The 25620-nt window shown below is 42.6% G+C and overlaps 1 protein-coding gene across 1 annotated transcript in view; it reads right to left on the reverse strand.

Moving 5' to 3' along the window:
* Positions 1-4580: 4580 nt before the first annotated feature.
* The window catches only part of LOC149301619 (uncharacterized), a 97835-nt gene continuing 76795 nt past the window's right edge, over positions 4581-25620 (reverse strand). Inside the window, exons 3-4 of the mRNA XM_089484324.1 lie at positions 23954-24130; positions 4581-5315 (exon numbers count right to left, since the gene is read on the reverse strand). Of these exons, the coding sequence (XP_089340450.1) occupies positions 4581-5315; positions 23954-24130 (912 nt within the window). The remainder of the gene's footprint in view (positions 5316-23953; positions 24131-25620) is intronic.

The raw sequence follows: 25620 nt of genomic DNA on the forward strand, positions 1-25620 counted from the left end.
TGTTTCATGTATGTATGTTATATTTGATGTTTGTACTCTGTTTTTAATGCAATGAACTTAAAAAAGGAGGAAAGTCTGGGGATTCTGTAGGTTTAATGTCCTCTCCGTTGCTTAACAGATTCCCTAGCGGAGCTGACACAACTGGTCTCAGAGCTGCTGCTAGAGTCGCCTAGGCTTTTAGTCCTGGCCAACCTCAACATCCCCCTCGAGGCCGGTTTAATGAAGCTATCTGGTGCAGATCGGGAGTCCATGGTCAGCATGACAAAATGGGCAGAGGTAGTCAGTATCTCCACATTGTCATGGACCATGGATCATTTCCTGGTCAAGGTCGGGCTGAAAGCCACTATTTCCCCCATTGGGGGTGGAGGACCTATTAAAATGGTCCGCCCTCGAAGGTTGATGGAACCCACTAGGTTCCCAGAGGCCTTTGAGGGTTTGATGGCTGGTAATGCTGGTGATTCTGCTGAAGCTCTGGTCAATACTTGGAACAATGGTCTTACCAGAGCTATAGACACTATCGCTCCCAAGTACCCTTTCCAACCCTCTTCAAATCACATTTAGTGGTATACTAAAGATCTCAAAATCATGAAGGGGGCTGGACAACAGCTAGAGCACTCTGGCAGAAATATCGACTCTTACCTGATAGGGGTTTTTCTTAAATCCTATGGAGTGGCAATAGATGCAGCTAAGAAGTCCTTCTACTCTGCATCTCTTGCGTCTGCAAAGTCTCGTCCTGCAGAGCTATTCAGGGTGGTAAGGGACTTTACTCAAATGCCCCCCTTTATTAGAACTCTTTATTAGAACTTACAAAAGCCTGCTGTGATGCTTTTAATAACTACTTCGCAGACAAAATCTCTTGGATAAGAGCCAATTTGGATGCCAGCCTTACGACAGAGGCGACAAGAGAGATATCCAGAGCCTCTGCCCATACTGTTCTTCTGGATCAATTTGAGTCAGTTAGTACAGAGGATGTGGACAAGCTCCTTGGGAGTATGAAAAAGAGGACTTGCTCTCTCGATCCTTGCCCGTCTTGGCTGGCTGTCCAGGAAGGAGATACTATCAAGATGCTGCTAAAAAACATAACTAATGCATCCTTGAGGGAAGGCTGTCTTCCATCTTGCCTCAAAGAGGCGGTGGTTAAACAACTTCTAAAAGAGCCTTCCCTTCACCCACTGGACAGAAACAATTACAGGCCAGTTTGGCTCTTACCATTCTTAGGAAAGCTAATCAAGATGGCAGTCGCCATTCAACTTAAAGCAGTCTTGGAAGAAACAGATTTTCTAGATCAATTTCAAACCGGATTTAAGGCAGGTTACGGAGTTGAGACTGCCATGGTCGCCTTAGTCGATGATCTCCATCTGGGCATCTGTAACAGAAATTTCAGGAAACTTAAATTTCTAGGACTGACAGAGCAAGGATTGGCAAGAGGACCTAGTAATTGAAAATCCATAAGTTTATTTCCAATTGTCGACAAAGGAAAACAATGAACTCAGTGGAATTCAAGTTCCAAAAGCTGAGACCCCGAACAAGACAAAATGGCTCTTTTTATATTATTCAAGACAAAGAAGCTTCTTCAATACACCTGATTGGCTAATTACAATTTAAACATACAGAATTCTTACAATCAGAACAGAAATACATGCATACATTAAAACTGCATCATCACTCCTTACCCCCTCCTGTAGCCTTCCTCCTAACCTTGCTTCTGAATGTCCTTATCTCAGTAGTTTATGTTATGTCTTTTTACTGGTGCCAGCTTCCATCCAGGTCAAGATGCACTCCTTATTCCTTTGCTCTAGTTTTCTAAACTCCAAGCCTTTATTTCAAAAACCATCTCTCTGGCTGACAAAGGTGACTCCATCTTTCTATAGCTTTTTTATTTCAACAAGGAATATTTCCACCACAATCGAAAGCTCTTTGAAAAGGGGAAGTGTGACCCTGCTGGTGCTCTTGGACCTCTCAGCGGCCTTCGATACCATTGACCACGGTATCCTTCTGGAAGGCCTGGGAGAGTTGGGAATTGGGGCACTGCTTTCCAGTGGTTCTGGTCCTACTTCTCGGGCAGATTCCAGATGCTGTCACTTCAGCTCAAGTTAAGCATCCCTCAAGGCGCGATTTTGTCCCCAATGCTATTCAACATTTTACATGAAGCTGTTAGGTGAGGTCATTCGGAGACATGGGGCGGGGAGCAGGAAGACCTTGAAACAGTAGCACATGCGCTGGTCACTTCTCGGCTAGACTTCTGTAACGCACTCCACATGGGGCTACCCTTGTGCCAAGTTTGGAAACTTCAGTTGGTACAGAATATGGCAGACAGGTTGGTTACTGCCACTTCTAGAACTGCCCACATTACACCGGTTCTTAAATCTCTCCACTGGCTGCCCATCAGTTTCCGGGCAAGATACAAGGTGTTGGTTTGATCTGGATGGACCTACCAGATGAGATCCGTCCTATTAACACCTTGGAAGCCTTTAAGAAGGATATTAAGACGGATCTCTTTCCAGACTAGATTAGATCTATTGACTTTCCTCTCCCTACCCCTGACCCTTACCCTTGCCATCATTACTGTTATGAAAATTGTTATCTATCGTTCCTGCCCTCCCCCCTCCCCCCTCCCCTTCAGAAAATGACCCATTTCATGCACAAAAAAACCTTTTTTACTATATTGTGTTTGAAATGTTTAATAGCTTTTTAGGGGTTGATTAATGTTTTTATAATTGGGAGGAGTTTTGGAGGTTTGGGGTTTTTAATAGTATTTCTTAAATTGTATATTATTTTATTACTGTAATCTGCTTTGATTCTTTTGAGAAAAGGCAGAAAATAAATATATTATTATTATTATTATTATTATTATTATTATTATTATTATTGCATCCCTTCAAGGGGGTCCAAGGCCATTTCAGTAGGCTCCCAGAACTAGGAGGGGGGGACAATCTTTCTGGGGCTGTGGTTCTCTCTGTTGGTCCTCCTCTGCAAGGTTGCTGTGAAGGAAAGGGTAAGTATTTGAGGGGGGTGCCCAATCCGGATCCTGTGGGTCTCTAAGCCTAGTTCCCAGGTTGACAGGGGATTGCCAGAGTTTTGAGGTCCCTCCATCTCCCTCCGCTTGGCTTTGGACTAGATTTTGGCTCTTCTCTCCCCCCCAGAGCCCCCTCCCCCAGGACACCAGAGAAAACTCCTCCCCCCCCCCGAAAAATGTTGCTTCCAATGCTATTGAATCCTATTCTGTGTGATGCTTTCTATTTGGCACAATACTCTTCTCCAAATGAGGCATCAGAAGGGAGGGTCTCTCCTCTGCCCCACTTTCCAGGAGGGAGGGAGCTCCTCAAAGCCCCTTTTACCTTTGGATCCCCCTCCCATCCATGGCCATGCCTCTCTCCAAGGGTCCCCCCCTGCCCTCTCTTATCATAATAACTCCCCAAGTACATGGGCCCTAAGGAATCCCCTGAGGAGGGGACAGGGAAGGAAAAAGGGACAGGAGGCCTGGCAGGACCCCTGCCTTTCTTTGGTGGGGGGAGCAGAGGGGCTTCCTTCCTTCTTATAACCCCCTCAAGGTCCCCCCAGAAGACTCTCCAGCCATTCCTCTGAATGAACAAGGGCTCTCCTCCCATCCCTCCCTCCTCAGAACAGATTATGAGGGCAGCAATGTATTTAGGGGCTGAGACTGTGCATGCACAGATGCTCCCAAAGGCCCCTCCTCAGCATGTGCAGGGATTGCCAGGGCCTAGCTGCTGCTGCTTATCCCACTATCGGCCTTTGCGGGAAAGGAAGGTATGCGCTGGGGGTTCAGTGGCCTCCCCTTCCTTCCCTCCTTTCTTCCTTTGAGGAAACCGCAATAGAGCCCAAGGTGCAGAGCTGGACTCAGGAGGGAAAGGCAGGAAAGGAAGGCTCTAGTTTAGAAATAAAGCTCTCTCTGTGTATCCTGTATGTTTGTGTGTTTGTGTGTTTGCCTCTGGTGAACTTATGTCTGGGAATGGAGCTAAGGGCTGAGGAGAGAAGAAAGGGTCAGTTTTGTGCAAATTCAGAACTTCTGTGCATCAAATTGTCCAGTGTGTTGAAATAGCAAAGAACTTCATTGAGAACACATATAAATCCAGTGTTTAAGCCAGAACTGCCCACTCCAATCCAAACAATACATTAAAACCCCAAAATTAAAACATCACCCTCTTTCAAACCTAGCCCCACCTCCAATTCCCACAGTCTATGCCCCACAGCTAACAAGGACCCTTTGCCATTCCCAGAATCTAGCCCATTCTGTTAATACCTGCCCCCAACTTTCTTAAACCAACATCCCACGCATTGCAAAAGCTATCATTCCCATAACTATTCTGGACAGCTGCAACAAATCCCAGCCCCCCATTTATCTAACCTATATCATGACCCACAATCCCCAGCCGAATTTACAACCCAAAGCCATTATCTATACTATTAGCAATTAAAACCTAATCTTAACAAAATATAACTTTAAAACATAAATAGACATATGGACAAACATTACAAACAAAACCACAACAGCCTTTTCTTAGCACTGCTGGACTGAAAATATATTGTTTGCATTCCTTACTGGCAAAAAGAGTGTTAGTTCATTTCTGGAATTCATATGGCTTCTCTCCAGTGTGGCCTCTCTGATGTTTCACTAAGTGAGACTTCTGAGAAAAACATTTCCCACAATGCTGGCATTTGAATGGCTTCTCTCCTGTGTGGACTCTCTGATGTGTCACTAGGTTTGATTTCAATGAAAAGCATTTCCCACAATGCTGGCATTTGTTTGGCTTCTCTCCTGTGTGGACTCTCTGATGGTTCACTAGGTCTGACTTTGAAGAAAAACATTTCTCACAACGCTGGCATTTGTATGGCTTGTCTCCTGTGTGGACTCTCTGATGTCTCACTAGGTGTGACTTCAAAGAAAAACATTTCCCACAATGCTGGCATTTGTATGGCTTCTCTCCTGTGTGGATTCTCTGGTGTATCAGTAGGATTGACTGCCAAGAAAAACATTTCCCACAATGCTGGCATTTGTATGGCTTCTCTCCTGTGTGGATTCTCTGGTGTATCAGTAGGATTGACTGCCAAGAAAAACATTTCCCACAATGCTGGCATTTGTATGGCTTCTCTCCTGTGTGGACTCTCTGATGTCTCACTAGGTGTGACTTTGAAGAAAAACATTTTCCACAATGCTGGCATTTGTATGGCTTCTCTCCTGTGTGGACTCTCTGATATCTCACTAGGTGTGACTTCAAAGAAAAACATTTTCCACAATGCTGGCATCTGTATGGCTTCTCTCCTGTGTGGACTCTCTGATGCAGGACAAGGATTGACTTGTAAGCAAAATGTTTCCCACAATGCTGGCATTTATGTGACTTCTTTCCTGTGTGGACTCTCTCATGACTCAAGTGTTCTTCTGCAAAGAAAGACAATGACAGATGAGACTGAAAATCTGAGTTAAGAGAGGAGGGTGTTACCTCATGATTTAGCCCTCATTAATCCCTCCTTATTAGAGAGTAAATTAAGCAAGTTTCTCTGAGTAACTGAAGCATGACCCTGCTGTTTATGGCCCTAAATCCATGGAACAATTTACAAATTTACTTATAGGAGTTAACAAAGAAGAGATTGGAGCGGGTCTACCTTAAGGGAATCACTGAAAGGAGATATTCATACAAAGGACTGTAGAAAAAATATACCATTAAACATGTGCAAAAATACTTTGATTGATAGGCGGCATCATATCCTGCCATAGAGTCCTGAGTCAGAGCCCAAGGCATGATGCAAGCTAACTGCAGAGGTAATTAGCTACTTGCTAATTAGCTTACTTGCTGTTCACCGCTATGATCTTTGGAATAGCGGTATATAAATAAAACAAATTATTCAAATTATTATTACTTCATGCTGCTTGGCACCAGGAGATGACTCACAACAATACAGTATGCAGCTCACATGTGGATTGATCTGCAAGCGTCAACCTCAGATTGTAGTGTACATTGGCTTTTGAAAGCAATCGAAATTCAGAGCCAAGAAGGACCTGAGAGTCAGTGTGCTAATCATTTTTGTCTGAGATATTTGCACCAAGAACCCATTGCATTCAAATTGGTTTCAGAGCATTTCCCCCCCACAGGAAACATTCTAAAGTGACTTAAACCTTTTTGAACACTTGGGTGGGTTACAGCCCGCCAAAAAGTGGCAGCCTGTGCCCGCCCCTTTCCCCGCCGGATTAGGGCCTCAGTGGCCAGAGCGGCAGCCGCTGAGGCCCCGATACGCCGCTTTCCAGGCCGCGGGGAAGCTGCAAAACGCTGCTTCCCTGCTGCCTGGAAAGGAGTGTCCTTGGGGCTCCAAGCCCCAAAGACACCCCGCGATGGCAGGGAGGAGGAGAAAGGGGCCGCTTGGCCCCTTTCTCCTCTGCATCGCTGGGTGCAGCCATCTAAAGGCTGTGCCCAGCGATGCAAAGCCAGGAAGGAGCTCCGAAACGGAGCTCCTTCCAGGGTCGCGGAAAGGCGCAGCCCCAATACGTCACAACTGCGCCGCCTCGTTTGGAGGCAGCGCGGTCGTGACGTAATCATTGCAGCGGCCGTGTGGAACGGCCACCGCCATTTTGTGCATGCGGAGCACGTACTAGGGTTAGGGGGTACGTACTTTATGGCGGTGTGTAACCTGCCTATATTACATGGATTTGTAATTGGTTGACTGGCCGAAACCAAAGGGTGCTCAATAATGGCTCCATTTAATCCTGGAGAGAAGTGACCAGTGGGGTCCCACAGGGTTCTGTCCTGGGCCCAGTGCTATTCAGCATCTTTATCAATGACTTGGATGACAGAATTGAGGGTATACTTAACAAATTTGCAGATGACACCAAATTAGGAGGAATAGCTAATACTCCAGAGGACTGGATCAAACTTCAGAATGACCTGAATCGACTAGAAAGCTGGGTCGAAGCTAAAACAATGGATTTCAACACAGATAAATGTAAGGTACTGTACTCAGAGCAGAAAAATGAAATGCACATATAGGATGGGTGACACCTGGCTGAATGAGACTAGATGTGAAAGGGATCTAGGAGTCCAAGTAGACCACAAGTTGAACATGAGTCAACAGTGTGATGCGGCAGCTAAAAAGGCCAGTGCAATTTTCGGCTGCATCAATAGAAGTATAGTGTCTAGAACAAGGGAAGTAATAGTGCCACTCTATTCTGCTTTGGTCAGAGCCCACCTGGTGTGAAACTTGGAATTGCTCTGACCAAAAAATCCACAGCAAACTTCAGTTAGATCCAAAAGTTTATTGTAAGAACTAAGTAAGTAAGAAGCATTCTTGGTCACGTCTTTGAAAAGTCTAAAGCACACAAAGGAAAAGCCTCATTTTAAAAGGACACATTCCCCCCACCCTTTTTTTCCCATTCGCTCCCAGATGTTCTCTCCAAATCACCCCCCCCCCTCACTCAGCGGATGCTTGGAGCCCTATATCAAAGCAACCCAATGCGGACACCATTTGGTCTGCGGAGATCCTCTGTCTTGTAAAAGCTATTCATGCTTGATTGATGGCTTGTACCTGTGGAACCTCTCTCAGTCGTAATTCTTCCTCAGGGTGTGAAAGAAAGATTCCTTATCTTGTTAGCCTATGTTTTACTTACGTGACACCTTTGACTACAAATCTTGGCTGCAGATGGGCATTTCCCATAATGCTTATTCAATTGAGTCCTACCGATAGATACTTTTATTTAATCCATATATATATATATATATATATTGCTAAGACACTCTAATATCTATATTTATATATGATAGTATATATATATGTATGTATGTATATATGTTCACTACTAAATATGATCAACAGCTTTACCCAATCTGCCTTCAAACATTCCAACATACAACAAGGTAAAGATGGTATATACATATCATCAATGTGCATGTAACTAATTACTAACTTAGATGACTTAATCTAAACTCTTTACACCATCATGACAGAACCCAGAATGAATAAATGAATGAAAGGGTTCTGACACCTGGAATATTGTGTCCAGTTCTGGGCACAACAATTCAAAAAGGACAGAACAATGGAAGCAAGGCACAGGAAAAGAGGTTCCACCTAAACATTAGGAAGAACTTCCTGGCAGTAAGAGCTATTCAATAGTGGAATATACTCCCTCAGAGCATGGTGGTGTCTCATTATGGTTATTAATATTATTATTAATTTCTAAAGCACTCATTCTTTGAAGGGTTTTAAAGGTCTTTGAAAGTCTTTAAACAAATGCTGGGTGGTCATCTACTGGGGATGCTTTCAATGTGTATTCCTGCATGGCAAGGGGTTGAACAAGATGATCCTTGTGGTCTATTCCAGCTCTATGATTCTATGATTTTAAAGTGGAATCATAGTGCCATGATAATGTAGTATGAAAGGGACCTCAGTCTTCATAGGACAATGAAGTCAACTTCCTTACCCACAGAGGCCACATTCTTGTAATTCTCCATCATCACATAATTGTACATTAGTCGCTGCTTCTTCGTCAACAGATTCCATTCGTCCTTGGTGAAATATATCGCCACATCCGCAAAGGTCACCTGCAACAGAAAATAGCCCTCATCCACAGAGTGACTAAGCAAAAGGGGAGGAAAGGACATGGTGCATCCAAATATTATTTGATCACTTTAGAATTCAGTCCAGCAAATAAACTTTAAATTCTGTCAGCAAGAAAAAAGCTACTGCCTTTGAGATCCAGTTTGTCTCGAATCTTTTCAATATAATACACAATATAATTTAGGCCATAGCTGGGATATTGAAGATGGATTAGGATACTGACTATCCCAACACATACACTACATTTAGCCACCAAAGAATTATGGTGCATTTAGACATTTCTTGCCACATTTCAGAGGCAAACATCATTTTTAATAACAGTTCTGGGGAGCACTCTGGGCTTGAAGGCCACTGGGCCCACCCCATATTTAGATCCAGAGATGTTCTCCCATAGCTCCCAACATTTCACAGATTGGAAAAGTAAGACACATGTGGATAAGCAATCCAGAAGGCAATGAAGATGGCCAAAGTTGTTTATGAGGAAGATCACACAAGCTAGGAAGGGCACAGCAGTTTCCTTTTGCTTCAGCCTCCTGGGAAGGGCCATCTCCTTCTTTCCTCTTCTCTCACCACTTTTTTTTAATTAAATTTTTAATTTTATTATTAAAACAAACAAACAAACACACACACACACACACACACACACATATATATATATATATATAGAGAGAGAGAGAGAGAGAGAGAGAGAAACATTACAATCGATTTCATCTATATACATCAGACAAACAAATAACAAGTAAACAAATAAATAAAAAAGGGGGGAAAAGAGAGAAAAAAAGAAGAAAAAAATATATAGGAAGGGAAAAATAAAAACAAAAAGACACATAAAATGCCAGATATACAATTATCCCAACGATCCATTCTCACTTATTTACCAGGATACACAAGAGGAAATCCTTCTTATGGTTACATTTACCCTCCGAACTTTAAACCTTCCACACTGTACCTTTCTCAATCTGTCTTCTTCCTTACTTCCCTACCACCTCTCCTTCAACTATCCTAACTTCTAATATTTAACCTACTCAAACCCTCTACACTTACTTCTCCTACCCACTATAATATTTTAACATTCCCATTTTTTCCTCTTGGTGATTCTTCAGTAAATAGTTAATACCCAACCAATCTAATTCACGTTCACACAGACACAGAACTTCCCTTCACCAGCATTCGCATTATTCTTGATTAGCATTGCCTTTCTTAAAATACAACAAAATAACAATCCAGATCCACTCACCCTTATTAAAATATATCTTCATTAAAGTATATCTAATGTACTGTTTAGAATACCATTTGTAGAGTGGTACTATACAATATATCGTATCTCATCTCAAATATATAGCCGTAATACCCCACTTAAGATCCAAGAATTTGAAGAAACCTTCCCAGTTTTCTTCTATCTTATTTGTAGATTTGTCCCTCAAGATTTGAGTCAGTCTGTCCATCTCTATCCCTTCGTAGATTTTATGAATCCATTCTTCAGTTGTCGGGTTTGTTTGACATTTCCAGTATTTTGCATAACATATCCTGGCCAAGACCACTAAATAGTACAATAATTTTTCTTCTTTCCCCTTTATATTTTCCTCAAATATTCCCAACAAAAAACATTCTGGTTTGTGTTCGATTACTCTACCCATAATAAGATTGATTTGATTGTTAATGTTTTTCCAATATTCCTTAGCAAATTTGCATGTCCACCAACAATGATAGAAGGTTCCCACCTCCTTCCTGCATTTCCAGTATATATTGTTGGAATTTTTGGACATCTTAGCAATTTTAACTGGGGTTAAATACCATCGGAAGAACATTTTATAAATGTTTTCTCGTAGATTCTGAGAGACCGTAAATTTGAAGTTAGTCCTCCAAGTTCTTTCCCATTGACTCAGGTATATGGGGTGCCCAGAATTGTTGGCCCATGTAATCATTGGCTGTTTTACCACTTCTTCCTCCATTTCCCAATTTAGTAATATTTTATAAATCTTCCCGATCATTTTCGTCGTGTCGCCAATTATACATTGAATTAGATCTGATTTGTCACTGGGGGAGGCAAACCCATATTGTTTACCATCTTCTCGAAATCTTCCTTGAAGTTGTTTATAGGTAAACCAATTTATATTCCATCCCTCCATATTTAATTGATCCTTAGATTTCAAATTTGTTACAGAGTTCCCTTTATTGATTAAATCTCTATATCTAATCCAATCATCCTCTTTTATCATTTCTTTTCTATAGAAAGCTTCTTGAGGGGAGGTCCAATCTGGGATTTTTGGAATTGGCCCAGCCCTGCATCTGCTCCAGACCCCAATCAAAGATCTTCTTATACAGTGTCTAACAAAGGATTTGTTTTGTTTTTCTTTTCCATAGATCAAATAGGCATGACATCCATAACTCATCCCATCTGCTTCCATGTCTAACAAAGTGTCGTTTTCCAACAAAATCCAATCCTTAATCCATAGCAAGCAGCATGCATCATAGTATAGCCTCAAATTGGGTAAATTTAGTCCACCTCTCTCCTTTACATCCTGCAATAATTTAAATTTAATTCTCGGTTTGTGACCTCTCCAAATGAAATGAGATATATCTTTGTCCCAATCTTTAAATGTTTTGTTAGAAATAAAGATAGGTAGGGTCTGGAACAAGTACAGAACCTTAGGGAGTACCATCATTTTTATTGTTGCAATTCTCCCCATCGGAGATAACTGAAGTTTGTTCCATTTAATCAGGTCCTTTTTAATGTTACTTCACAATTTCTTGTAATTGTTTTCGAATAATTCCATTGTTTTGTTGGATATTTGAAGCCCTAAATAATTGGTTTTTTTGACAATTCGAATACCGGATTCTTTTTCTAGTTTTATTTGATCATCTTTATTCAAATTTTTAACCAGAATACCAGATTTACCTTTATTTACTTTACATCCGGACACTTCACTAAATTTGTCCAATGCTTCTACAATATTTTTGATGTTGTCTCCTGGATTTCCACAGAGAAGAATGATATCATCCGCGAAAACCCTGATTTTATAATTATTTCTTTTCAGCTTTAGTCCCTCAATTTCTTTAGTTTCACTGATTTTTCTAATCAAGATTTTTCTAATCACCACTTTTGAGTTGATGGGCTGCAAACTCAATTGCACTCAGGAAATGAAGTGAACTGAGAAGGAAAAAGTGGGAGGAGGAGAGAGCAACCGGGACATTTTTAAAAGCCGCTGAAAAAGTGGTTTGACAGAAGATTAACCAGGACTGTCTCTGCCAAACTCGGACAGTGTTTTATTTGCTTCCTTTCATAAATTGGCCCAGCAGTGGCACAGATGAAGCTAATAAGATAGTGACTCACCAAAGGCTTGTTGTACCTCGGCATCCTCTTTCTGTTGGAGCCCAACTCCCTCTGCTTGGCCTCTGTGTCAGCCATCAGGTGGGCAGGGGTCCTGGTGGCCCTGAACTTGGTCACTTCCAGCAAGAGAGGCCCCAAAGCCGTGTAGAAGGAGGCCGAGATGAAGTTCCTAAGAAAAGGGACCAGGCTTAGGATTGGCTTGGCAAGAAACCCTGCAGCACTCAAAGACACAGAGAACAGCATCCTGCTGGTGAGATACGCAGGTGACATATAGCTCCTTTGGGCCGATGCAGAGGTGGGCATCCTCTTCCTTTCTCTGCACCAAACAAAGCCCCTGGACTTAGCATAGATTCACTGCAGCTCCCTTACACAACAGACACTCCATGTCTTCTTAGAGTGGTGGGGGATTAGGGGATGGGGAATTGGAGAGGGCCCTGGTTATGTCCCTGTAGCTAGATGTGAAATGAGTGTATCATTTGTTGAAACCTCCCCAGAGACCCTCAGAGGAAGATGTCTTCATTTTGCTTCTCACAACATAAACATAGCTGGATGCTTCTTCAATAACTCACACCCAACACTCTCACTAGGCATGAAATGGCCATGTGGGATAGCTACCACAATTCTATGGTAGGACCTGTGTTCACTTAATGGCCAGTTGTAGCCTGATTCCACCTGGAGCAATACTGGAGAATAGAGGGTTCTGCTGGGTCAGGCTGTCTGGCCTGCTGGCCTCTCATTCTCCCAATGGCTCACTCTCTTTCCATACAATCCTGGACTGAAACATTTAAACAGAGGTCCTCTTCCAGCTCCAGGAATAAAGGCCTACCTTCAGTACAAAGACCCCGATTCCTGCAGCCCCAGAAAGGCCTCTCCTGCAGTCCTTTATGGCTGGAGCTTCCCTGGGTCAGAGGCCGTCTCCTCAGCCATAGAGAAGGGTTGCTCTGAGTGCGAAGGAGGCGGAGGTCCAAGGGCTGAGGGAGGGAAGGCAATGGGAAAAGGTCAGTGCCAATGGCCATGGAGGGCAGAAGGTGACGATGCCTAGGAAACTCCTCTGAGTCCCAGCCATTCTAGGAATGAGTGGCAGGAGTGAGTCCAGGGGGCTGAGGAGGTCTCCTTTCCCAAAGGGGGAGGCAAGGACCGATGGACCCTCCCCAGCTAGGGCCCAAAGGGAGGGTCTCTTTCCCAACTCTCTCTCCCAGCCCCCAAAGCCCAGCCTCCCCACTGGCCCAGTCCCTGCCTCCCCTTCCTCAGACCCCCACAGGCCCCTTCCTTCCTTCCTTCCTTCCTTCCTTCCTTCCTTCCTTCCTTCCTTTGCCCCAAAATGGAGGGCCAGAGGCACAAAGGGACACACTTCTTTCCTTTTGGCCCAAGAAGCCTGGCCTCCTTCTGACCCTAGAGCCTCAGGAGAAAAAGAGGAGCCTTTCAGTTCAACTGAGGAGGCCTCAGAGAAGGTTCCGGAACATTATTCCCCACAGTCACAAGAAGCACAAAATGGCTGTTGGAATACAAAATGACTTCTTCTGCCTCGGCGCTTGGCAGTTAGCAGTTTGAGGCCTTCAGGGAACCCAGAATAGAGGATGAAAGGGCCCCAAAGTCAGAAGGGACCCCAAACAGGATTTCTGAACCTAAACAACACAGAAAGGTTTTCCAGATGGCACCCGATGGCTGTGAGAACACAAAAAGTCCCCAAACAGGATTTCCAAACCTTACCAACACCTAAACATTTTCCTGATGCTATTGAAAGGAGGAACCTGATCCCCTCCTTAATTACAATCAATAGTGAAAGATATTACTATTAATATTAGCAGTGCTCATCGTCCACAACCCAGCTCAGGTCTTGACCGCTCAGGGAGGCCAGTCCAGCTGCAGGTGGCCCTCCGTCCGTCCATCCTCCTTTCCTTCTGCATTCCTCCTCTTTTCCCCAGCATCAACCCCTTTCCCAAGAAGGCTGCATCCGCACTATAGAAATAAGACACTTTGACACTGCTTTAAGCGCTCAGTGCTATGGAATCCTGGGATTTTACCTTTGGACACTTAGCCTTCTCTGCCAGAGAGCTCTCATGCCACAACAAACTACAAATCCCAGGATTCCATAGCATGGAGCCAGGAGAGTTAAAGATGATTCGAACTGGATTATTTCTTCTGTGAAGATAAATCAAAAGTCGGTTGTAAAAGGATAGAAGCACCCAAGTTGAATTTTTATCCTGTTTAATATGGTTTTGCTTTTTTTAAATATAAGCAGTTTCTTTTTCTGTCTAATCCTTATTCTTGTTGTTGTTGTTGTTTGTATGTATGTTTGTTTGTTTCATTCTTGGTAATATGAGTTATTCTGGTCTGTCTCCTTCCTTCTTGCCTGAAAATCCATTAATAAGGAAACTGGGGCGACTTTTAAAACCTCCCAAAGGAGCCACTTTTGGCCTTGTTTGGGGGACTAGCCTCCTCTTAGAAGCCAAAGCCCAACGTTTGTGAAGAAGAAGAATAAGGATTGTCTTAAAACTATCCTCCCATTTCTGATCCCTTTTAAAACCCATGTTCCCCAGAAGGAGCAGAGCTGTGTAATAAGAAAACCCTCTCAGAAAAGAGACACAAAAGACACACAGAAAGACACACTTCCTTCCTTTTGGCCCAAGGAGCCTGGCCTCCTTCTCACTCTGGAGCCTCAGGAGAGAAAGAGAAGCCTCTGTTCAACTGAGGCCTCAGAGAAGGTTCCGGAACATTATTCCCCACAGTCACAAGCAGCACAAAATGACTACCAGAACACAAAATTGCCGCCAGAACAGATTCTGTATGCCAGAACACAAAATGGCCACCAGACCACAAAATGGCGGCCTCTGCCTGAGCGCTTGGCAGTTGGCAGTTTGACGCCTTCAGGGGAGAGAGAGAGACTGAGGGGAAGAGTGCAGGGACATAGCCTTAAATTCCTGAAATCTTCCTTCCTTCCTTTCTCCCTAGCTGCATTGTGTTAGTGGTGTTACTGCTCTTGTTGTTGTGTGCTTACAAGTTGTTTCTGACTTATGGCGACCCTTCGCAGGGTTTTCTTGGCAAGAGTTGTTAAAAGGAGGTTTGTCGTTGCCTTCCCTGAGGATGAGAGAGTGTGACTTCTCTCCCAAAGGACCCAGCTGGTTTCATGGAGGAGTGCAGCACTCCTTAGTCACTCTCTGGATGCACTGGCTCAGTGCTAGAGAATTCTGGGAAATGTCATTTTGTGAAACATTGAGCCTTCTCTTTCAGAGACCTCTGGTGCCACAATAAACTCCAGTTCCCAGGATTCCCTAGCACTGGGCCTGGGCAGTTAAAACACTCTCAAACTGGACTATTGCTGCCGTGTGTTTTGGACCTTTCTTGGCCGCAAACTGTCCATAGCCTGCAATGCATCTCCTAATTCTGTTGGCAGTCCCTCCCTCCCAACACTTTCTCATTTCCCCCAAAACCAGCACAAAGCTGACAGATGGAAAGAGGTTTTAAAGCAGCATTTAAATCTGCCATATTTGTTTTTAAAAGACTAAATGTCCCAAATGCTATTATCAGTTTTATAGCTATTATTACAGAAAGACGCAGAGTGCAAACTCCTCAAGTACCTTTATTTTCAGGAGTGAGATGGGCTTTTCCAAATGACTCACTGTGATGATCTCCGGTGGTCCAAGCAGCCAAACTGCGGCCCTGTAACAACAACAATAATAATAATAATAATAATAATAATAATATGTTATACCCCTCTTCAGCCAAAACCCTCCCAACACTTTCTCATTTCCCCCCAAAACCAGCGCAAAACCAGCGCAAAACCAGCGCAAAACCAGCACAAAGTAGTAGTAGACACTCTAAGGAGGTATTTATTATAAGTAACAGAATATTACTAAAATCATACAGGATATTAAGAATCTTGCAGGTACAATATTTGTAAGTATATAATATTCAGTTCATACAAGCTATTAAAATAACAAATAAACCCAATTGTCCAATTCTGAGACTAACTTCCAAGATCCGCTCTTTAACTCTCTCTCTCGATCTCCAACCGACACAATTCCCCCAACTGTCTCTTGGTCTCTCAGGCCTTATACCTCCTTCTCACGGAAGCTTCCAGAAGAACCTTTATCTTGCTCTCTGATTGGTCAAGAGAGCCTTCCGTAGCAGTGATGTCATTCTGCATTTGCATAAACCTCCCTTTACTGCCTGAAGAAGACCTCCATTGAATGGAGCCCAGTCATTACACTTTCCCAAGGCAAGGCTTGCACCTCTTTCCCAATGTTGTTCTTGGTGTCTGCCTTCCAGTTGTTTCCAGGTCTTATGGTGACCTTATGGGAGTCTCTGAAGGGTTTTTCTTGGCAGGTTCCTTCAGAGTGGGTTTCCCATGGCCATCCTCTGAGGCTGAGAGAGTGCAACTTTATCATCATCATCATCATCATCATCATCATCATCATCATTTATTTCTATAGCGCTGTAAATGTACACAGTGCTGGACATACAAATGATCAAGTCAATAAAAATAAAACCTGCCAATCTACAAAATATGTATAAAACAATAGGCAATAATATAAAATAGAATTGGTTAAAATAAGCAAGCAACAGTTACAAACATCAACATCAACATGAGGGACCTTTTCGCCATGCTTCTGGGAAGCGAGCGGAGGACACCTCATCTTATGGCGTTATATTGACCCAGGGGTCCCACAAAACATATGCCCCTCACACCCCAAGATCACAAAAAGACCCCAGACATTTTTGACTGCTGTGGGTTACAGAGAAGTCCCTGATGCATGGAGCCGTGGGTCATGCTTTGCCCACCACATTTTAACCTGAAAGGGAAGCCCAGGTGGGATGGGGAGAATCCGGTGTCACTTTTAAGGCATGTATTATTTAAGCATGAGCTGTTTTGCATGATTTCAAATGTGTATTTTTATTTCTTGCAACGTAGTAGGGCCCAGGGCAGTTCACCAATGCTCCCAGAAAGGGTTCTTGGTGGGAAGAAGCAGTTGTATTCAATGGGCACAAAAGGAAGGTCCCAGAAGGTCCAATGCTTAGACAGCGACTCCTCCCCAACCGCAGAGGCCCTGCTCCTAGGTCTCTGGCCTCTCATCCTGGAGAGACACAGCTTCTTTCCCAGGGAGCTCTCCATTCGGCCTCCCTCTCTCCTCTCCCAAAATGGAGGACAAAATAAGGGTCTGGCTACTAGGGTTGTCATGACTCTCTTCCACAAAACTCCAGACGCAAGTCCACAAAAGCATATGCTACAACTTTTTTCACTCAGTTAGTCTCAAAGGTGCTACAAGATCCCTTAGGATACTGATATTCCTGAATAACATGGCTTATGGTTGAATCTGCACTGCAGAATTCATGCAGTTTGACATCGCTTTAACTGCCATTTCTCAATGCTATGGGATTCTGGGATTTGTAGTCTCTTTTCACACTAGAGTTCCCTGAGAGAGGCTACATAGCTCACAAAACTACAGATCCCAGATCTCCATAGAATTGACCCATGGCAGTTAAAGCAGTGTTGAAATGCATGATTTCTGTAATGCAAATTAAACCTCTGTCTCTGAATCCTAGCCTCTTGGAAGAGACCTTAGCAAAGGTGAGTCCCCCTTGACTTCTATGGGGCAGAGAGGGAGGGAGGGAGGGAGAAAAGCCCCAAACAGCCATGAGACTAAGAAGGATTCCTACTCTAGGGATGATATCCAAAGGTTGCCATGCTAGCCGGACCATACAGCAAACCACAATAACACCCACAATCCACAAAACAGGGATACCTTTAGTGGCCAACCAAAATGCACAAAATAGATAAAACAAGCTTTTGAAGCTCAACTGGGTTCTTCATTGGGAAAAAGTGTTAAACATCAAACAGGAGAAAGGTATCTGTTTTGTGGATTTTTGGATGTTATTGTTTGCAGTGTGGCCAAAAATACCTTCTCCTGGATATGCTTTCTAGATTTCAGGATTCTGTACTTTTTTAAACTTTATTGGTAAAAGGGGAAAAAAACCTATGGGACCAACAACAATAACACAGATACAATTAAAAGACTTGACAAATACAAATATTCACAAGCGACAAAACTTGTAAAACATACTAAATTACATCCAAACTCACCATACACCCAACCTCAGATTCCACAACAAACAAACTAAAAGACTTCCAAAGTGTATGTTCTTTGCTGTGTCTTTGTTTTCTCTTTATCCGTTGTTTGCCCTTTAGTCTTCCTTTCTTTTTTGATATAGTCCAGCACTTTATCCCAGTCTTCTATCAATCTATACATTTTAGTTTTGTTTTGTTTCTGTAAGATCCTTGTGAGTTTATCTGCTTCCAATGCATCAAATAGTCCTAACAGCCTTCCTCTACTTCAAGAACTTTCCTTTGTCTCCATTCTTTTGCTAGGGTCATCCTTGCTGTTTTTGCTAGGGTCATCCTTGCTGTTTTTGCTAGGGTCATCCTTGCTGTTTTTGCTAGGGTCATCCTTGCTGTTGTGTCACACCTTCCCCCGTCAATCACTGGGCAGTGAATCCTATCTTTCCCATGGCTCCCCACATTTCTCCTAACCTGATCCCCATTCGGCCTCTCCCTGTCTCCCTGCTTCCCTTCCTCTGTTCCCTCTGGAACTGCCACTCTGCTGCCCCTAAAGCAACAGCAATTCATGACCTTTTTCTCTCTAAATCCTTTAACCTCCTCGCTTTCACAGAAACCTGGCTCCCAGCCCATGATACTACAACCTCCGCTGCCCTTTCTTTTGGTGGTCTCTCCTTCACCCACTCCAGCCGCCCTGAGGGTCGAGGAGGAGGGGTTGGTATCTTGCTATCTAACTCCTGCCAGTTTCAAGTTCTATCTTCCCCACCAGCTATCATTCCTCTTCTTTTGAGTTTCATCCTGTTAGACTCTTTTCTCCTCTACAGCTCCGTGTTGCAGTTATCTATCGCCCTCCTGGTTCTGCCACCCAGTTCCTCTCAGACTTCGAATCATGGCTGACATTCTTTCTTTCAGATTCAGTCCCCACTTTGATCCTAGGTGACTTTAATATCCACGTTGATGATTCCAATAACCTGACAACATCTCGCTTTAACTCTCTCCTGGCTTCTTTTGGCCTCCAACCACACTCCAACTCTTCAACTCATTCTCTTGGTCACTGTCTTGACCTGGTTCTTGCTGCAAACTGTGCCATTTCTGACTACCTGGCACCTGACTTTCCACTTTCTGACCATCATTTAATCTCCTTTCCTCTAGATGGATTAGGGGGGGAAATAGACAACTTAGCTAAAGAGATATCAGGAGTGAAAGTGGAGGTGGAGGAAGTATTAGAAAGAACGGAAAGTCTGGAGAAAAAAACAGAAGAATTGGAAAAGGCTCAATTAAGGGAACAACAGAGTAATCTTCTGCAGCAGGTCAGATATAGGGAAAGGGCAATTAAAATTAGGGAAATTAAAGAAGAACAAGACAAACAAATATATGACAAAATTATACCTATGCTGGCAAAATATGTGGATATTGAGGAGGATTTGATGGAGGCACAGATTGATAAGATGTTTAGACTTAGCTCAAAGATAGCAAAGGAAAGGAAATTGGACAGAGACATTACGGTATGTTTTACAAGATCAAGGATGAGAGAGCAAATATTGTAAATATGAGAAAAATTGATTGTGGAAGATAGAATAGTGGAAATTTATAAGGATTTATCATTGCAAATAATTAGAAAGAGACAGGAATATAAATTCCCAACAATATTCTTTTGCAGTAAGAATGAGATACTGTACAGATGGGATAAGATAGAAAGAGTGATCTTTCATTACCATCAGAGGAGATATAGGATAAGTACAATAGAACAAGCAAAAGCCTTTTATGAGAGATTAAGCAGAGATAACAGAGAGCAAGAAGAAAGAAATAAAGAAAGGGACAAGAAGGAAGGAGAAAGTGTAAATAGACAAAGAGAAGAAAAGACCCAGAGAAAAGGGCAAGGAAGGAGAGATAATCTAGGGATTAAGGAGGTAAATACTGACAATTTGGGAAACAAAAGCTCAGAAGAGGGTTACTCAGGAGAGATAGGAAAGTCTACATAAAAGACATAAGAACCTCTCTAAAAGGAAAATGGGGCTTAAAATAGTTTCGTGGAATGTAAAAGGAATAAGCCAAGAGAGAAAGAGAAAGCATGTAATGCAGTATCTAGGGAAGAATAATTTTGATTGATTGTGTTTACAGGAAACAAAAATAAAAGATGGAGATATAAAATATTTGAGAAATAGTAAATTGGGGACATTATTTTGTGCCACAGTAAATAAAAGGAAGAGGGGAGTTGCAATCTTTGTGAATAAAAGGTATGCAGCAAAGCTACTGAAGAAAGATAAAGACGGTAGATTCTTGTGTGTGGAGATTTTGATAGATAATGTTAAATATGTACTGATTAATGTTTATGGGCCATTAGAGAAGAAGGAAACCTATTATAGAAATTTGGCGGAGGTTATGAGAGAAGCTGATAATGACAAATTAATCTTGACAGGAGATTTCAATGGAGTTCTCAATCCAATTTAGGACAGGAAATCCCAGAAAAAAGTAATTAAGAAAAGACAAGGAAAATTACCAAGAGGTTTTTTGTTTTAAAAGAGGAATTTAATTTGTTAGATGTTTGGTCACATTGTAATGGGAACAAAGGAGGGTATACCTTCTATTCAGATGCACATAAATCCTTCTCAAGGTTGGATATGTTTTTCGTGACGAAGCAACTGGTTACTAAAGTGAAAAAAATGGAAATTTGGCCAAGGACGATGTCGGATCATAATATGATAGAGCTGGAATTAAATATAAATTGGGACAAAAATATAGGATGGAGAATGAAAGAGGATAGCCTGGATGATGATGAATTTGTAAATAAGGTAAAGAGAGAGTTAAAGATGGTTTTTTAAAGAAAACAGTGGAAAGGAGGTAAAAATGAAGGTTGTATGGGATACTAGTAAGGCATTTGTAAGGGGACTATTTATACAAAGAACAATGGAAATAAAAAAACGACAAAAGGAGAAAGAAGAAAAAATTAGGAATGAATTTTAAAATTAGAGAACAAAAACTACAACAAACAAAAGGGGATAAAAAATAATGAATGAAATAAAACTATTGAAAGAACAATTAGAGAAAAAAAATGACAGAGGAAATAGCTATAAATTTAAGAAGATCAAAGCAAAATCAATTTGAGAATGCTAATAAAATAAGCCGACGGATGGCTAATAGATTAAAGAATGAGAGAGAAAAGAAAATGATAACTAAAATTAAACAAAATAACACAATCATAAAGGAACAAGGGAAAATTAAAAATACTTTCACTACATATTTTGAAAAATTATTTGAGGAAAAAGGTGAGCAGATATATTCAGAAAATCAGTTAATAGAAATAATTGATAAATATAATGAAATAAAATTAAGATCAGAACTATAGTGTTTAGGTCTTCAGCTTCCAGGACTGGGTGCAGTTAGCATATCAACTGAAGGAGATAATAGGCACTCCTCGCCATGACATGTATCTGAGCTGACATCTGGAGTGATGGATCCAGGAGCATCCCCCAAACTACTAACATAGTCCTTTAGGGAAAGTGTGACCCCTTATACAGGTGGATCACACGTGTCAAACCTCCATACCTGGATTAGGATCTCCAGCATTACGCAGCTCTGTCTTATCTGGATTCAGCTTCATTCTGTTTTTTTCTCACCCAGCCCATTAATTCTTCAAGACATTCATTCAGAGGGGAGATGCCTTTCTTAGTTGACGCTGAAGTCCGGGACATGGAGAGATATATCTGGGATTCCTCAGCGTACTGATAACACCCCATGCCATGTCTCCAGATGATCTCTCCCAGCAGCTTCATGTTTATGTGTCCTAAGGAACATCAGATTTAAGCTCCCTCTTAGAGGACCAACTATCCCCAAGAATCTCCATCTAGAATCTGCCCAAGAGATAGGACCAGAACCACTGCAATGCATTGCCTTCTCGTCCCCAGTTCCTTCAGACGTTCAAGAAAGATGCCATGGTTGATGGTATCGAAAGACCCTGAGAGATCCAAAAGCACCAGCAGGGTTGCACTTCCCCTGTCCATACTCAAGCGGAGATAATCTACTAAGGCGACCATAACAGTCTCGACTCCGTATCCCATCCTGAAGCCAATTTGAAATGGGTCTAGATAATCTGTTTCATCCAAGACCACGTGGAGTTGAAGAGCAACAGCTTTCTCAATCACCTTGTTTAGAAATGGAAGATGGGAGACCGGTCTGTATTTGTTCATGTCCAAGGGATTTAGGGAGGGCTTTTTCAGAAGCGGCTGTACCACCGCTTCATTTATGGAAGATGGAAAATAGCCCTCCCTCTGAGATGCATCTATGATATATCTCAGGTGAGTCCTAAGTGCATCTCCTCCTTGGATGACTAGCCATGAAGGGCAAGGGTTGAGAGGGCAAGTTGTCTTCTTCACACTTCCAAGGAGCTTGTCCATGGCTTCAGTACTCACAGATTTAAATTGATCCAGGATGATCCCATTCACAGAGTCACTGGACACCTCACCTATAGCATCAGCAATAATGTCAGCATCCAAGTTGGCTCTTATCTGAGAGATTTTATTTGCAAAATGGTCATTTAAAGCATCACAGTGAGCTGTGGAAGGCTCTAATAATGGGTTCTGGGGGGAGGAGTGCCTGAGTCAGGTCCCAGATTCCCCCCTCCTCCCCCCAAGACCCCAGAGAAAACTCCCCCCCCCCAAATAATGTTGTTTCCAATGCTATTGAAGCCAAATCTTCTCCAAATGAGGCATCAGAAGGGAGGGACTCTCCTCTGCCCCACTTTCCAGGATAGAGGGGGCTCCTCAAAGCCTTTTTTTAATCTTTGGACCCCCCTCCATGGTCATGCCTGTCTCCAATGGTCCCCCTTCCCTCTCTTCTCATGATAACCCCCAAGTACCAGGGCCCCAAGGAATCCCCCGAGGAGGGGGCAGGGAAGGAAAGAGGGAGAGGAGACCTGGCAGGCCCCCTGCGTTTTGGTTGGGGAGAGAAGAGGGGATTCCTTCTTCTTATAATCCCCAAGCCCCCCCCCCCCCCCCGAAGACATTCCAGCCATTCCTCTGAACAAAGAATGGTTTCCCCCCATTTCCATCCTTCCTTCCCTCAGAACAGAGTGTGAGGGCAGCAATGGCTTTAGGGCTTTACTGCTCCTGCTGTTTATTCCATTGGCGGCCTTTGAGGGAAGGGAAGGAGTGTGCCGGGGGTTCAGCAACCTCCCCTTCCTTCCTTATTTTGAGGACACTTCGAAGAGGCCACAACGGAGCCCAGGAAAGGCAAGAACGGAAGACTCTGCATTGGAAATAAAGTCTATGTACACACACACACACACACACACACACACACAAATGTATGTGTGTTTGCCTCTGCTGTTCTTATAGCTGGGAATGGAGATGATGGCTGAGGAGAGAAGAAAGGGTAAATTTTGTGCAAATGCAGAACTTCTGTACACCAATGAGTCCAGTCTGTTGAAACAACAAAGAATTTTATTGAGAACACATAGTCAGAAATTCAGCGTTTACGTCAGAACTGCCCACTCCAATCCAAACAATACATTAAAACCCCCAAACCTAAAACTCCACCCTCTTAAAACCTAGCCCCCACCTTCAATTCCCACAGTCTATGCCCCACAGGTAACAAGCCCCCCTTTGCCATTCCTAGAAACTAGCCATCTTCCTGTTAATATCAGCCTCCACTTTCTTCAGCCAACATCCCACAAATTCCAAACGCTATCATTCCCAAAACTATTCTAACCAACTGCAACAAATCCCAGCCCCCCATTTAGCTAACTTATACCACGAGCCACAATCCCCAGCCAAAGTTACAACCTGAAACAATTATCTATTCTATTAGCAATTAAAACCTAAATCTAACAAAATACAATTTTAAAACATAAACAGACATATGGACAGAAAAACAAAATCACAAGGGCCTTTTCTTAGCACAGCAGGATTGCAAATATATTTTTTGTATTCCTTATTGACAAAAATAATGTTAGTTCACTGCTGGCATTTTTATGGCTTCTCTCCAGTGTGGATTCTTTGATGTCTCACTTGGTGTGACTTTGAAGTAAAACATTTCTCACAATGCTGGCATTTGTATGGCTTCTCTCCAGTGTGGACTCCCTGATGTCTCACTAGGTCTGACTTCTGAGAAGAACATTTCCCACAATGCTGGCATTTGTATGGCTTCTCTCCTGTATGGACCCTTCGATGCATGACAAGGATTGACTTGTAAGCAAAATGTCTCCCACAATGCTGGCATTTATGTGACTTCTTTCCTGTGTGGATTCTCTCATGACTCAAATCTTTTTCTGTAAAGAAGCACAGTGACAGATAAGACTGAAAATCAGCGTTAAGAGAGGAGGGTGTTACCCATGATTTAGCCCTCATTAACCCCTCCTTATTAGAGATTAAATTAAGAGAGTTTCTGTTAGTAACCCAAGGATGACTGTACTACTTATGCCCCTAAATCCATGGAACAATGGTATCCTTATTTATAGGAGTTAACAAAGAAGAGATTGGAGGGGGACTTAAGGGAATCACTGGAAGCAGATAGTCAGAAAAAGGAATGTTGCAAAAATATTCTATTAAACATGTGGAGAAATAGTTTGATTGGCAAGTGGCTTTATATCCTGTGAGACTGCCATAAAGTCCTGAGTCAGAGACCAAGGCATGATGGAAGGTAACTGCAGAGGTCCCTTCATGCTGTGTGGCACCAGGAGATGACTCACAACCAATACAGTATACAGCTCACATGTGGATTGGTGTGGATTAGAGTTGTGTGTACAAGGGATGGTGAAGTTGATGGAAGTCGGAGAGGAGAGCTTGCAAATAAATGTATTATTAGGAGCAGGTAACTGTTAAAGTTGCCAGATATTGTGCATCTGCGATTATTTGTAGCAGATTTTTTTTTGGAACAGATGTAGAAACACCCATGTAATATCTTGAAATAATTATGACCCAGAGTCAGGTTATTACATTTTTATACAACTTCCATTTTGGAATTAATAGGATTGTATACGGTGTTTTCTGCACTATATCCATTTGACTGTTCTGTTTTATATGAATCATTTTAGACGTTTGAAGTTAATGAGTGGGTTGCCACTATAAACACTATAAACACGCCATGTGCAGCTTGTATTCTGCTTGAAATGTTATATAACTCAGCTTGGGAGATACTCGATTAGGATACAACTTTCTAAGCAACCGTGCCAAAGCCACTATTTTAAGTCTATATTTCTCAAAGTTATTTGGGACAATTTTTACCTGCCAGGTTTAGGATTTCATTTTATGGATTGATGTTTACCCTTATTGCTACAATACAAATTACTTCTTGTGATGCTTTGTGTGTTTTTCAAGCTAGGCGATCCTGGCTTTGCTCCTGCCTTCCCCTCCTGGATCCCAGAGGCCTGATCCCCTTCCTTTTCTCCCTCCGCTCTCCAACCCTGCCTCTTGCCCATCTGCACTGCTTTACCATTTGACCTTCAGCATCTCTTCCCTGCCTTTCTGTTTTTCACATTGCCTCCATCTCTCTATCACAGACACACACCCACAGAGTGTGATGCACAAAAGGGACACTTTGAGGCTCATTTCTTGAGAAAGGCAAGACAATCACTATACAACTAATGCATTAGGAAAGGCAGAACAAGGAGTCTGGGACCTGGTTTCTGATATTAGTGAGGGTCAAGTGTGAGGGATGAGCCTTAAAACAACCTTAA

This window comes from Sceloporus occidentalis, unplaced genomic scaffold (genome assembly GCF_023333645.1).
Source record: "Sceloporus occidentalis isolate IW3139 unplaced genomic scaffold, rSceOcc1.0.p SCAF_21, whole genome shotgun sequence".
Lineage (NCBI taxonomy): Eukaryota > Metazoa > Chordata > Lepidosauria > Squamata > Phrynosomatidae > Sceloporus > Sceloporus occidentalis.